This window comes from Lithobates pipiens, unplaced genomic scaffold (assembly GCF_037356315.1).
Source record: "Lithobates pipiens isolate NorthernLeopardFrog02 unplaced genomic scaffold, aLitPip1_a1.2 Scaffold_10, whole genome shotgun sequence".
Lineage (NCBI taxonomy): Eukaryota > Metazoa > Chordata > Amphibia > Anura > Ranidae > Lithobates > Lithobates pipiens.
This window is the reverse complement of record NW_027507686.1, coordinates 202,759,262-202,772,966: the sequence shown is the minus strand read 5'-3', so window position 1 is coordinate 202,772,966 and position 13,705 is coordinate 202,759,262. Positions and strand designations below refer to the sequence as shown.

Here is a 13,705-nt window from a genome sequence, read left to right as displayed (position 1 = left end):
AGATAACGGGGTGCAATTGCGATTTAGAGAATATAAAGTAAAATATCAATGATGTTCAACAAAAAACAAAGAACATCATTGATGTTTTAGGGAGAATCTGAAACACCCAAAACTAGCTAGCATCCATTTTAAATTTTAAAAAACACTTTTATATTTTTAGAAAAGCCAAATTTGGAAGATGCACACAGTGTGTCAACAGGTACTATCTCCCATCATGGGGGATCAATGTACGTGTTTTGTGGGTGCAACCCCTTCCTTGCTACTAAAGTGGCTGAGATGAAGGGGTTGCACCCCCAAAACACGTACATTGATACCCCATGATGGGAGATAGCACATGTTGACATTAGGCTTGGGGACAGGAGGAAACTGGCCACTTTATGATTCTCAATTTGTGTGCATCTTCCAAATTTGGCTTTTCCAGGGGTGACACCCCATCTGATGAAGGCAATATCAGCACAGTTTGTGCATACTCATGTCTGATATTGTCTTCACATTTCAAAGTTGAACTTTGTAAGTTCCTGTGTTCTGTATGTTATACTTTGATACATGCCTGTTTACACAAAAACGCCAAGTTCTAAAAATGTTACCCAAAATAATGTTTTATTATACACCAAAACCCTTTTCTAAACGCACATGTGAATGTGCTTTGAGTAAAAAGTTAAATTATCAACAATGTGTGGCTTCCTTTTTCAATGTGCAAAAGCAGCATTTGTAGTAAAGTTGTTGTTTTCTGTGGCAATGGCTGGTATTTACTAAAGGCAAATCCACTTTGCACTCCAAGTGCAGTTTCAGGTGCACTTTTGCAGTGCACTTGTAGTGCATAGTGGCTTTGCCTTTAGTAAATATCAGCCACAGTGATGTTTAAATTTCCCCAATCACGCCATTTTCATGACCCCAAATATTTCTGCCATGGTGCTGAAAATTAGCAATATTTTTGTCAGTAATGCACTACATACATTATCAACAAAAACAAGGTGTGTGTGTAGCAGACCCACAACATAATAAGATTATCTGAAAAAGAGACTGTCACCTCATCTTGCTTTGAACTTGGGTTTGCACTGTTGTAGAAAAAGGCCCAAAAAAAAAAAAAAAACACAAAAAAACCTAGGAGACACCTAAAACAAAGCCAAGCAGTAATTGAAAACAAAGATTATTGGAGTTTCAAAGAAAAATGTATTAAAAAATGCCTCTCAGACATTGTCTGGCATATCAATGGCCCCCCTACCCACAAAGTACTCCACATATCTGGATCGGACCTCACGGCCGCTTTGGGGGACAAGCCAGGAGGAGCAGCTTCAAGGGCCCTGAGGTTCACATTTTCCATCAAGTCTGCATTAGGGCCAACTGAGGCCACATAGTTTACGGAATGTTTTTTCAAACAATTGTGCAGAACGCAGCAGGCAAGCACAATATGATTTAGTTTATATTCCGCCATGTGTATTGGAGTCAAGAATAGGCTGAACCGGCTGGCCATTATCCCGAAAGTGTTCTCCACTACTCTTCTGGCTCTGGCCAGCCGCACATTAAAGATCCTCTGATCCGGGGTGAGGGTCCTCATCGGGAAAGGCTGCATCAGGTGGTTTGCCAGAGCAAACGCCTCATCCGTGACGAAAACGAACGGGAGTCCTTCTACATTCTCCTCTGGAGGTGGCAAACCCAGACTGCCACTCTGGAGACGCCAGTAGAATTCCGTCCACGCGAACACTCCACCATCCGACATACGGCCATTTTTCCCCACGTCCACATACAGGAAGTCATATGTCGCTGACACCACCGCCAACATCACGATACTATTATTCCCCTTGTAATTATAATAGTAGGACCCCAAGTTGGGGGGTGGGACGATGCGGACGTGTTTCCCATCAATTGCACCTCCACAATTGGGAAAGTCCCAACGGCTGGCAAAGTGGGAAGTCACAGTCTGCCATTTTTGTGGCGTTGAAGGAAACTGTGGCGTCAAACAAGAAAAAAAAATAGTAATTTTGCACATCAACATTGCAAGCAGATTAGACACAAACATTTTTGGCCAAGATCAGTATAACATTTTTGGAAATGAGTATTTAAAGCCTGAAGTATAAGGTCCCCTTATCAGATTCCTCACCCCCCCCCCCCCCCCATCTGATGGCCCATTGCAAAAAATTAGGGGGGGATGTTTTGGACAGGTAACCCTCCCCACTTCATTGAGAGCTGAATGCATAATGTGTGATACTTTGGCCAGCCCCTCCTTACTTACACTATTGGCAGACCATCGGACAGATAAGAAGTGTCATAATACAAAAAAAAAGGAACAAATGGAAACTCATTTTGACATTCTGCTATTACCTACCTATTATCAAGATGATAATAGGAGAAAAAAAAACTTTAAACTGTAGCATTTGAAAGTATCGAGGCAGGCCCTTGCACTACATGCTTTGGTGAATTCATCAATAAATCTGACCAGAAAAAAAGATAGGTATAGTGTGTATTGGGTTTGGCAAAGTCAGCAGATAGAGGATTGCCATCAGCTGACCTAGCAGTTGGGGGGAGGGGGGTTTCTAATGAGTCTGGCCCAAAAAAAAAAAAATCTGGCACTCTGCATGAATTTAAGCACACACATAAAATTTGTACTAATTTTAGGGGGTGTTTAGGGGAAAGGATGGAGCTGACAAAATACATTGCTAAGTGACTAGGCTATAGGTTTATGGGCCCAGAAGAGCATGCTGGGGAAGTTAGTGAAGGAAAATATGCATGAAGGAAAAAAAAGGAACTTGAAAAGCTTCCAGTATGCATGAGGACAAAGGGGCACAGCATATCAATTACAGCATATTGCAATCATGGTAATTAGGGAATGAGGAAAGAAATACAATATATTAGCAAACATTAAATACATAGAATGTGATGTTAAAGGAGAAAACTTACCTTAATATAGTCCTTCTGCAGGACCTGTATGATGGCAGAACAGGTCTCTGGAATAATGATTCCCAGCACCAGAGGGGAGATGCCTGTCAAGAACTTGAGGTCCTGAAGACTTCTCCCTGTCACCAAGTAGCTCAATGTGGCGATGAGCCTCTGCTCTGGAGTGATGGCTTGCCGCATGCAGGTATCCTGCCTGCTGATATAAGGGGACAGCAAAGCCAGCAGACAGTGAAAAACAGGGTCCATCATCCGGAGATAATTCCTGAAATCATCAGGATTATTCTCCCAGATCTCACGAAGCAAAGGCATGTGTGAGAACTGGTCACACTGGAGCAACCAATTCTTGGTCCACAAACTCCTCCTCGCCCTGTTCATGGACCGGGCTTGTGTCAAAGCTAAAAGCCCAACACCAAGCCCATGCACAGCACAAACTCTACGACGAGTACGTATACGAAACATGGCTTGAAAATGGTCGGCTGAATTTATCCGATGGATTTGGTTGTCGGAATGTCCGACCGTGTGTACAAGGGCTAATACGGCCATGCTGAGATTCCAGTGCAGTGCTGTCAGAAAACAGGGAACAGAAAGAAAAGTGACCGCGAGAAATGCTGTCGGAAATTTCCGACAACAGATGTTTGAGAGCTGGATCTCAAATTTTCCGACAACAAAATCCGTTGTCGTAAATTCCGAGTGTGTGTACACAATTCCAACGAACAAAGGTCCACGCATGCTCGGAATCAAGCAGAAGAGCCGCACTGGCTATTGAACTTCATTTTCCTCCCCTCGTCGTACGTGTTGTACGTCACTGCGTTCTTGACGTTCGGAATTTCTGACAACATTTGTGCGACCGTGTGTATGCAAGACAAATTTGAGCCAACATCTTGGTTGTCAGAAATTCTGATCGTCTGTACGCGGCATTAGTCTCCAACCTTTTGAGCTCCTACCTCGCTGAAAACAACCTTCTTGACCCCTTACATTCTAGCTTTTGCTCACAGCACTCCACAGAAACTTCCCTACTAAACTCAGTGATTTACTAACTGCTCGAACCAATGGCCATTACTCCATGGTCTCACCACTAGACCACCTTTTGGCCTTTGATACTGTTGAACACACGCTCCTTCTCAATAAACTTCATTCCATGGCCTCCAAGATTCTGCCCTTTCCTGGTTCTCCACCTATCACATCACTCCTTCAGTGTTAGCATTCTGTCTACTCCTCTCCATTTCATCTCTTTCTGTATGCTGCTGCCAGACACATCTAACTTACTAACCACTCAGTGCCTGTCATCCCTCTCTGCCACTCCTTCCATCGACTTCCAAGTCCAGTGAATTAAATTAAGAAAAAACACTAACAACATTCAAAGCCATTCACAACTCTGCCCCCAGCTTCACCAATCTTCTCTCCAAATATCACCTTCCTCTCCGCTCCTCCTGCTCTCCAGCTCCCTAGTCTCCTAGTCTTCTCCTCCACCCATGCTTGCTTTCAGGACTTCCCCAGAGCCTCTCCCATCCTCTGGAACTCTCTACCTCAGCCTGTCCGGCTATCTTCTACACTGGAGAACTTTAGGCGATCCCTGAAAACTGATCTTTTCAGGAAAGCCTATCACACCAGCTCATCCTCCCCTCCCCCGTATTACCTTTTGGACCACTTGCCCCACCCTATTAGATTGTAAACTCTTATGAGCGGGGTCTTCCTAATCCTTTTGTATTTTATTTTATTGTAACTGCACTGTCCCCTTTTAGATTGTAAATCGCTGTACAAACAGTTGGGGCTATAAAAATCCTGTATAAAAATATTAATAATAACCCAAAATGACCAGGAGCCACAGTAATGCCCTATATGCATTTTAACCACTTGCCATCCATGCTATAGCCGAGAAACGGCTACAGCGTGGACTTCATTTGCCGGGAGGGCGTCTCTGGACGCCCTCCCATGCTCGAGCTGTCTCAGTCAATGAGGAGGGAGAGTCCTGCACAGCCTGGGGCTTAGGTAAGTATTAAGGAGGCTGAGGGGGGCTGCTGCACACAGAAGGTATTTTTTTTCTTTTCCCCATCGGCTTTCGGGTGCTGCCACCGCCATTATCTGTAAGGCCGCGTACACACGCGCGGACTGTTCGCCCAACCTTGTCCGCTGAACAGTGTTTGGGCGGACAGTCCGCTCGTGTGTGGGGCTTCAGTGGACAGTTGGCCGAACAAGGTCTTACGGAAATTCCGAAAAACTGTCCGCTGAAACAAGGTTTCAGCGGACTGTTCGCTCGTGTGTAGGCTTGTTCGGCCAACTAAGTCTCGCGCATGCTCAGAAAGGATTTCCACGTCGGAAGGTTGCATTGCAGTGTATAGGACGTCGTATTTTTCGTCCCGTCGTACGTGCCGTTCACGTCATCTGTTCGTCCGTCGTGTGTGGCCATGTCCGTCCATGCTAAGTTTGAGCGGACTGTTCGCTCAAACTGTTGGACGGACAAAGTTGGGCCAACAGTCCGCGCGTGTGTACGCGGCCTAAGAGAAAATGGCAGTAAAGTCTTGTGGCTTCACAGCCAGTTCCCTACTGCTCATGTGCGAAGCACGCTGTGCTTTCTGAATGGCCTGGCAGTGGGGGAAGGAGGGGGGGACAAGTACCTGTGGCACCAGAGGGGGGGGGGGTCAGATAAGCGGAGCTTCCACTTTTGGGTGGAACTTGGCTTTAATGCATAGAATGCTTTAAGATAAATAACCCCCTGTCTTTATAACCACTTTGATATTCAAAGCAAATTCACCCATCTATCCAAGTCTCCATGCTTTATTTTTCAGAGAAATTACTTTGTAAAACACCCCCCTAGATATCTGCAGTGGCCAACTTTAGTAAGGGCAAATGATTCCTGTAGTACTTACCTCCTGGAATCCATCAGCCCTTAGCTCAAGGCATGCAGGCAGGAGAGTGTGCTTAGCTGGGAATGAAAAAAAAATGCCAATGAAGACTGAGATGTATGATATCATCTGCCTAGGTCAGAAACCAGGAAGTAACGGAAGGAAGGTAAAAAAAATAATACAAAAACAGCATAAAACACGTAAATCTATATGGATTATTTGAGGAGATAAGGATACTGTCTGGTGTCACTTTAAGTCCCCTTTCACACTGACCCGATTTTCAGGTGCTAAAGAGCTAAAAATAGTGCCCTAAAAGCTAAAGTGCCTGAAAAACGCCTCCCCTGCCACCCCAATGTGAAAGCCCGAGTGCTTTCACACTGGGGCGCTGCGCTGGCAGGACGTTAAAAAAAGTCCTAAAAGCAGCATTTTTTTGGGGTGGTGGAGAAGCAGTGTATACACTGATCCCATACCACCTCTGCCCATTGAAGTTAATTGGGCACCACTGCCGAAGCATCTGCAAAGCAATACACGGGTGCATTTAACACTTTCTTCGGCCGCTAGCGAGGTTAAAAGCACCCCGCTAGCGGCCAAATAGCGCCGCTAAAGCACCGGTAAAATGCCGCTAAAAATAGCGGTGCTTTGCCGCTAACGCTGCCTGCGGCTCAGCGTGAAAGGGTTCTAAGGGCCAAACCGGACGACACTGTACCTTTTATTTAGGTCTACAGTAGATCCATGTCTTAAAACAAGCCAATCCCACTTCTTTATTTACTGTATTTCTGAGCAAACCTGACCGGTAACGCTTTTTTTTTTTTTTCCAGGAAAGGGGCAACCCTTTCTGTAAAGTGGGAACTATTAGTTGCTATGCGCTGTACTACATATGCCACCCCCAGATCTCAATTTATAGCTCAAACACCAAACTTCCTCTCATTAACGGAGCTAGCAAACAGCATTTGTATTGCCTCACCTCTCACTCCCACTTACTGCAGCAAACCAATTATTCTGTTTCATTATCCTGTGTTTTTGTGTTGTTTGCAGGGAGTTCTTCATTCCGCTGGCTGCTTTTTCTTTAGGTTTTGTATTAACACTGTATGGCTTAAACAGCCCTAAAAGGTGCACATCGCTAAAAGCGACACCAAATTCAGCGGACACCAAATTAACTTTTCTCTTATTGTAAATACTGAAAAAGCACCTGTAGCGTTGCTGAAAACAAGCAGACTATTATTGATAGTAGATCTAGCCCGTATTTTTATTTTTTTTGCGACAGTTGTTAAGAAAAGCTGTGGTTTGCCCATATCAGGAAAATATACATGTTTTCTGCATAAGAAGCATCACAAGCATCCTGTACTACCCTTCAATACAGTTCCCAAATCTGCTGCCTGAACACCAAAAAGTGCACTACAAGTTTCAACCTGCAGGGGTCTCCTGAGAGCACTACAAGGAAACAGCCAAATACACAAAGGAAATCCATCTAGGACAGGGGTAATGAATTAAAATTCACAGAGGTCCGATCAGTAAATGTTCTTCCTGCAGGGGTCCGAATTGCATGTTCTTCCAATCACTCAGGTCCTTCACATCACAGCCCCCCTCCTCTCCACAATCCCGTTCATACATCGGTTCCTCTGCCCTTTCCCAGTAGTTCTGAACCCCCATTCACATCCTACCACAATGTTCTCCGCCCCTCTCACATCACCCCCCCAACAGTAGTGTTCCCCTCTGCCCCCCCTTAATGTCTCCTGCCCCTCCCACATCACCCCCCCTTAGTAGTGTCCCACTCTGCCCCCCCATCCCAGTAGTGTCCTTTTGCCCCTCTCACATCACCCCCCACAGTAGTGTCTTCCTCTGTTCCCCCCCGTAGTGTCCTTTTGCCCCTCTCACATTACCCCCCAGTGTCCTCTGCCCCTCTCACATCACCCCCCCACGGTACTGTCCTCCTCTGCCCCCCCCCCAGTAGTGTCCTTTCCCCCTCTTACGCCCCCCCATAGTGTTCGCTGCCCTTCTCACATCACCCCCCACACAGTAGTGTCCTCTTCTGCCCCCACAGTCTCCTTTGTCCCTCTTGCATCACCCTGCCCCTGTAGTGTCCTCTGCCCTTCTCATATGACACCCCATAGTAGTGTCCTCCTCTACACCCCCCCCCATAGTGTTCTCTGCCCCTCTCACTTTACCCCCACAGTAGTGTCCTCCTCTGCCCCCATAGTCTCCTATGCCCCTCTTACATCATCACCCCCCCCCAACAGTAGTGTCCTCCTCTGCACCCCCTCCCGTAGATTCCTCTGCCCCTCTCGCATTACCCCCCACAGTAGTGTCCTCCTCCACACACCCCCCCCCCCCCCGTAGTGTCCTCTGCCCCTCTCACATTACCCCCTGCTCTCATAGTCTGCAAAATACACTCTTTACAGTGAGAAATGGGGTCAATAAGACCCCACATCTCACCTCTAGGCTGGGAAGCCTGAAATCCCCCCAAAAAAAAATTCCCAGCCGGGGCACCGCCATCGTTTGCATGCAGAGGCCGAGCGCAATGTTATGACGTCTCGCCCAGCCTCCAAACGATCATAGAAACTCCGGCGGACCAAATCTCTATGATCAACATCCAGGTCCGGCAGATCCTGTGTCCGACTAACCGATGGAAGCGGTGAGTCGGTAGAAGCATCGGAGAGCGGCGAGAGGGGGGGGTCTGTCCCCTCCCACCACCCATAAGCTGCTATGATCATTCTTATGGTGTAGGGAATCGCCGGTACTAAAAGATGAGATCAGAATGATGCCTGTAGCTACACCCATCATTCAGATGTACCCCCACAAATTCAAGGATGTCCCTGGATGTACCTTGGGTGGGAAGTGGTTAATTCTAAATTGCACCCAAAAGCATTTTGCACTGCACTGCAGCATAATGTGCAGCAATGTACTAACATATGCTGCACTGCACTGTCAAAAAAAGTGCAGGTCAGATTTCTGAGATGCTGCATTTTGAATCGACTGCCTAACAGCACACATAAGCATGTGAAAAAATGTGCACGTTTTATTGTGCTGCACCTCAGCTGTTGGGTGGGTATGTATGAATATAAGTTAGGTGGTTTTCAGGCATTTTAGCGCTAGAAATAGAGCCTGTAAAGCGCCTGAAAACCTCTTCCCATTCATTTTAGTGTGACTTTTCACACTGGGGCTGGTGCTGGCGGGACTTTAGGAAAAGTCCTGCAAGCAGCAGCTTTGGGAGCGCTCCCAAAATGCCCTGCTCATTGAAATGAATGGGTAGCGCTTCCAAAGTGCATCGGAAGTAAGGGCCTTTTAACCCCTTCTTTGGGGTTATAAGCGCCCCGCTATCGGCCTAACAAGCATCACTAAAACGATCGGCGCTTTAGCGCTATTGTGGCCATGGTCCCAGTGTGAAAGGGGTCTTAGCGACCTTAGATTGTAAGCTCTTTGAGGGCAGGGACTGATGTGAGTTTACAATATATATGTAAAGTGCTGCATAAATTGACATCACTATATAAGTACCTGTAAAAAATAAATAAAAAATAAACATGGCCTTTGTTGCACATATGATAATATGATACACGCTACAGTGGTCCTAATATACATTTTGGTTCACGCTAGTTGTGGTGTGAATCCTCTGCGGATTCCGCATCGCATCAAAAATCGCAACCCGTTCAAGTGAACCAATTGCAGAGTGTATGTTAAAGCGGTTGTATACATGCACATTAAAAAAAAAAACCCTGCAAGGCATAATGAGTTAGTATGCAGTGCATACTAGCTCATTATGAAATACTTACCTCAGAACGAGGCATCGGTAACAGAGCCCGGTCCATGCAGAGGGAGCTGAGATCTTGCACTCGGCGTGTCTTCTGTGTTCGCAGCTCCGGCGCTGTGAGTGGCCAGAGCCACGATGGCAGCTTACTTCCCGGCAAGGACCGGCAGCCTCTGCCGGACCTTCTGCCGTGCATTCAGAGCGCATGCGCCGACGTCAGCGCCTGCATACAAAGGGAATATCTCCTAAACCATATAGGTTTAGGAGATATTAATTTTACCTACAGGTAAGCCTTATTATAGGCTTACCTGTAGGTAAAAATGACAAATTTGAGTATAAACCACTTCAATACCAGCCACTTATAAACCTTCCTGCCCAGGCCAATTTTCAGCTTTCAGCGCTGTCATAATTTGAATGACAATTGCGCAGTCATGCTACATTGTACCCAAACACATTTTTATCATTTTGTTCCCACAAATAGAGCTTTCTTTTGGTGGTATTTGATCACCTGTGGGGTTTTTATTTTTAGCGCAACAAATAAAAAAAGACCGTAAATTTTGAAAAAAAAACAAGTTTTTCTTTGTTTCTGTTAAAAAATGTTGTACATAAGTATGTTTTCTTCTTCAATGACAGGCACTGATGATGGGCACTGGTATGCGGAACTGATGGGCACTCATAGGTGGCACTGATGGGCAGCATTGATGGGCACGCGTAGGCAGCACTGATGGGTACTTATGGGTGGCACTGATTAGAGGTCGACCGATATATCGGCCGATATTTGCCGTTTTTTAAATAATCGGCATCGGCCGATTTGAGCTGATAAAAAGCCGATTTAGAACTACAGTGGGACTTTTCTATTACAGAAGTCATTTCAGTCAGTGTAAGGGCCGGTTCACACTGCGAGCCGCGGCGAGGCGTCTCCGACTTCCTCGCCGCGACTTGCAGGGGGGGTCAGCGGCGACTTGCAGAGGACTTCTGCATAGAAGTCAATGCAAGTCGCCCCCGAAGTCGCCCCGAAGTAGTACAGGAACCTTTTTTCTGAGTCGGAGCGACTCGAGTCGCTCCTCTCAGAACGGTTCCATTGTACTCAATGGGGACGACTTGCGGGAGCGAGGCGAGGCGAGCCGTGTCGCCTCGCCTCGCGCCGCAGTGTGAACCGGCCCTAAGTTGCCTGAGTCGTCATAGAAACCCTTTCCTCCTCTCTGGGCAGACTGCCAAGAAAAGAACAGAAAGATACAATGTTTACACTTGAATGAATGAAATCATCTCTGTGTAGAAGTTCTCAGTTTAACCATTTAAAGACTAAATCTTTTCTGACACTTGTTGCTTACAAGTAAAAATCCTGTATTTTCTGCCAGAAAATCACTTAGACCCCCCCAAAAATTATATCACACGGCATTTGCACAGAGGTCTTTCAAATGCATTTTTTTTAGGAAAAAAATACACTATTTAAAAAATAAAATAAAAACAGTAAAGTTAGCCTATTTTTTTTTTCGTACAAAAGTTTTGACTACCTGTTTTTATTTAATATATAGGTTTTTTTTTTTTTTTTTTTTTTATCTAAATCATACATACAAGTAAACTGATTGGAGGTTTGTTTTGTTTAATAAATGTTTAAATGTAAGAAATTTTCTGTATCACTTATGAAGGCTGCTTTCACAGTGGAGCGGGCAGGCGTTGATGGTAAAACGCAAGTTTTAGCGGCTCTTTACCATCATTTTAGCGGTGCTATTTGGCTGCTAGTGGGGCACATATAACCCAGCTAGCGGCCAAGGAAGAGGTTAAATGCGCCCATGAAGCACTGCTGCCAAATCGCATTGCATGCGCTTCAGCAGTGGTGCCCATTCATATCAATGGGCAGGAGTGGTGGAGGCACTCCAAACGTGCTGCTTGCAGGACTTTTTTTTTTTAAGATCCTGCCAGCGCATCGCCTCAGTGTGAAAGCACTCTGTCTTTCACACAGACTGCAGGGGAGCCATTTTACAGGCGCTATTTTTAGCCCAAAAGCGCCTGAAAAACGCCCCAGTGGGAAAGGTGTGTTAGATCAAGGGGGATTAAAAAATAAAATAAAAAAAGGAAAAAAATAAATGAATAAAATAAAATCGGCCTAACATATCGGCCCAAAAAAAATCGGCATCATATATCGGCTATCGGCCGCCATGATTTCTAAATATCGGCATCGGCATCGGCCAGAGAAAAACCCATATCGGTCGACCTCTAGCACTGATGGCCATCACTGATGTAATTTGTTACATAATTATGCCAGTCAGTGCCCATTTGTAGGCACTGATTGGGCATTCATTTGCACATGTGGATGGCCATGGGGTACGTACCTGGCCATCCACATGTTGCCCCCTTCCCTGGTGGTCCTGGCGGCTTCCCTGGTGGTCCAGTGTGGGCATCTGAGGGGGAGATGCGCTGATAAACAATCAGCGCAGCCCCCCCCCCCGTCAGGCGAGTCGCCGATCAGCTCTCTTCTACTCGCGTCTGTCAGATGCGAGTGGGGAAAAGCCAATCAATGGCTTTTCCTGTTTACATCGTGATTGGCTGTGATTAGACACAGCTGATCACGTGGTAAAGAGCCTCCGCCGGACATTCTTTACCGAGATCGGTGTAGCTGTATGTCAGACTGACACACCCCACCACCAATCGCCGCGATGCACGCCCCCACGGGCGCGTGTCGGCTGTTATCCTGAAGGACGTCATATGACGCCCAGTCAGAATAACTGAAGCACCGGCCGGTTGTCTTTCTGCTATGGGCCAGATGGGAAGTGTTTAATGACACCGTTTCGCAAAACGCAGTGCGATTTGCAGGATTTGATCGCATGGGTGTGAACATGCTTTCTGATTCTGCTGTGGACAAAAAAGGGACCTGCACGAGTTTGGTGCCATTTGAGCCATACAAATCCATGGCTCAAATCGCACCCCAGAGACACCGCATGTAATTTGCCCAGGAATGTGCTGCGATTCCTGTGAGAATTACATGCATCGTCCTGCACCGTGCGGTTTGTTCGTTGCAGTTCATTTTCCAGAGTAGTGCAAGCACTACTTTTTCTGTGGTCAGGGCAGCGAAATGCGCTGATCAAAAGAATGGGCTGTCAAAACACACTGTACAGGAACGTGCGTGTTCCAATGCAATCCCAGTGTGAACCCAGGCTTAGGGACGGTTCACACCGGGATCACTGCCCTGACCACAGAAAAAGTAGTGCTTGCACTACTCTGAAAAATGAACTGCAACGAACAAACTGCACGGTACTGCGTTTACAATCTTCATTTGGGGTGGCAGTAACAATACATTGGCACCCACATGTGGATCGCAAGGGCATCGCTTTCACCTGCAGTGGGGGAAATGTGCACGGAATGTGCCTTTCCCTCGCCGTGTTCTGGCGCGAACCGGCCCTTACAACAGAATAAAAAACTCAGCACGCATCTCAAAAGGAACAGCATATGTACCTTAAAAAAAACAATAAAGAATAAAAAAAAATCACTGTTGAAGATTTACTAAAACTCGAGAGTGGAAAACTCTGGTGCAGATCTGCACAGAAACCAATCAGATTCCAGGTTTCATTGTTAAAGCTTATCTGAACAAACTGAAGTTAGAAGCTGATTGGCTATCATGCAAAGCTGCACCAGTTTTGGTAAATCCCCTCCTTGGTATCTCGTAGACAAAGATGCACCGCAGATATGACAGGGCCACATGGTGGGAGGATCCTGCACACACAACAAACGAGCACTTACAATGACACTGACTGACCGGTGCACAGAAGTAGCTGCTGATTGTAGAACAGGAAGTCACAGACACATGGAGCTCTGTTCATGGTGCGCACTGCTCAGCAAACCCCTCGCAACAAGCATGCTGTGCACAGAGTTCCTGCTACTGCTGGTGCACACACTCTTTTCTGTTCTGTAATGAGAAGGAAATCATCCCCTCATATTATTTGAAGGGGAAATTGTAACGATAGCATTACAAAAGCTGAATTGTTTTTTTTACAGGTGCAGACTTAGCACTGTCCATAGCTCCCAGCTGTCCCTGATTGTGAACAAAGTCCCTCTTTCCTCCCTCATTTGTCCCTCATTTTGGTCTGATCTATATAGATGTATATCAAATGCACTTTTTATCTATCAAAAAGTGTTTCTTGGTGCTAAACCTTTCATCCAAATTCTAAATTGCTGCATTTGTACATTTCAGAAGCCAATATAAAGGAATAGTAGTGGTAAAAAAAAA

The 13,705-nt window shown here is 46.0% G+C and overlaps 1 protein-coding gene across 6 annotated transcripts in view; it reads right to left on the bottom strand.

The window, feature by feature from the left end:
• The window catches only part of METTL15 (methyltransferase 15, mitochondrial 12S rRNA N4-cytidine), a 456,062-nt gene extending 442,727 nt beyond the window's left edge, over positions 1 to 13,335 (bottom strand). The window contains exon 1 of one of the 6 annotated variants that reach the window (XM_077460855.1): positions 13,219 to 13,335. In XM_077460855.1, the coding sequence (XP_077316981.1) occupies positions 13,219 to 13,298 (80 nt within the window). In that variant the 5' untranslated portion in view covers positions 13,299 to 13,335. Of the gene's footprint in view, positions 1 to 5,762; positions 5,819 to 13,218 lie in introns of those variants that run through there. The other 5 variants (XM_077460858.1, XM_077460854.1, XM_077460859.1 and 2 more) reach the window with 5 other exon arrangements.
• Between the last annotated feature and the right edge of the window lie 370 nt (positions 13,336 to 13,705).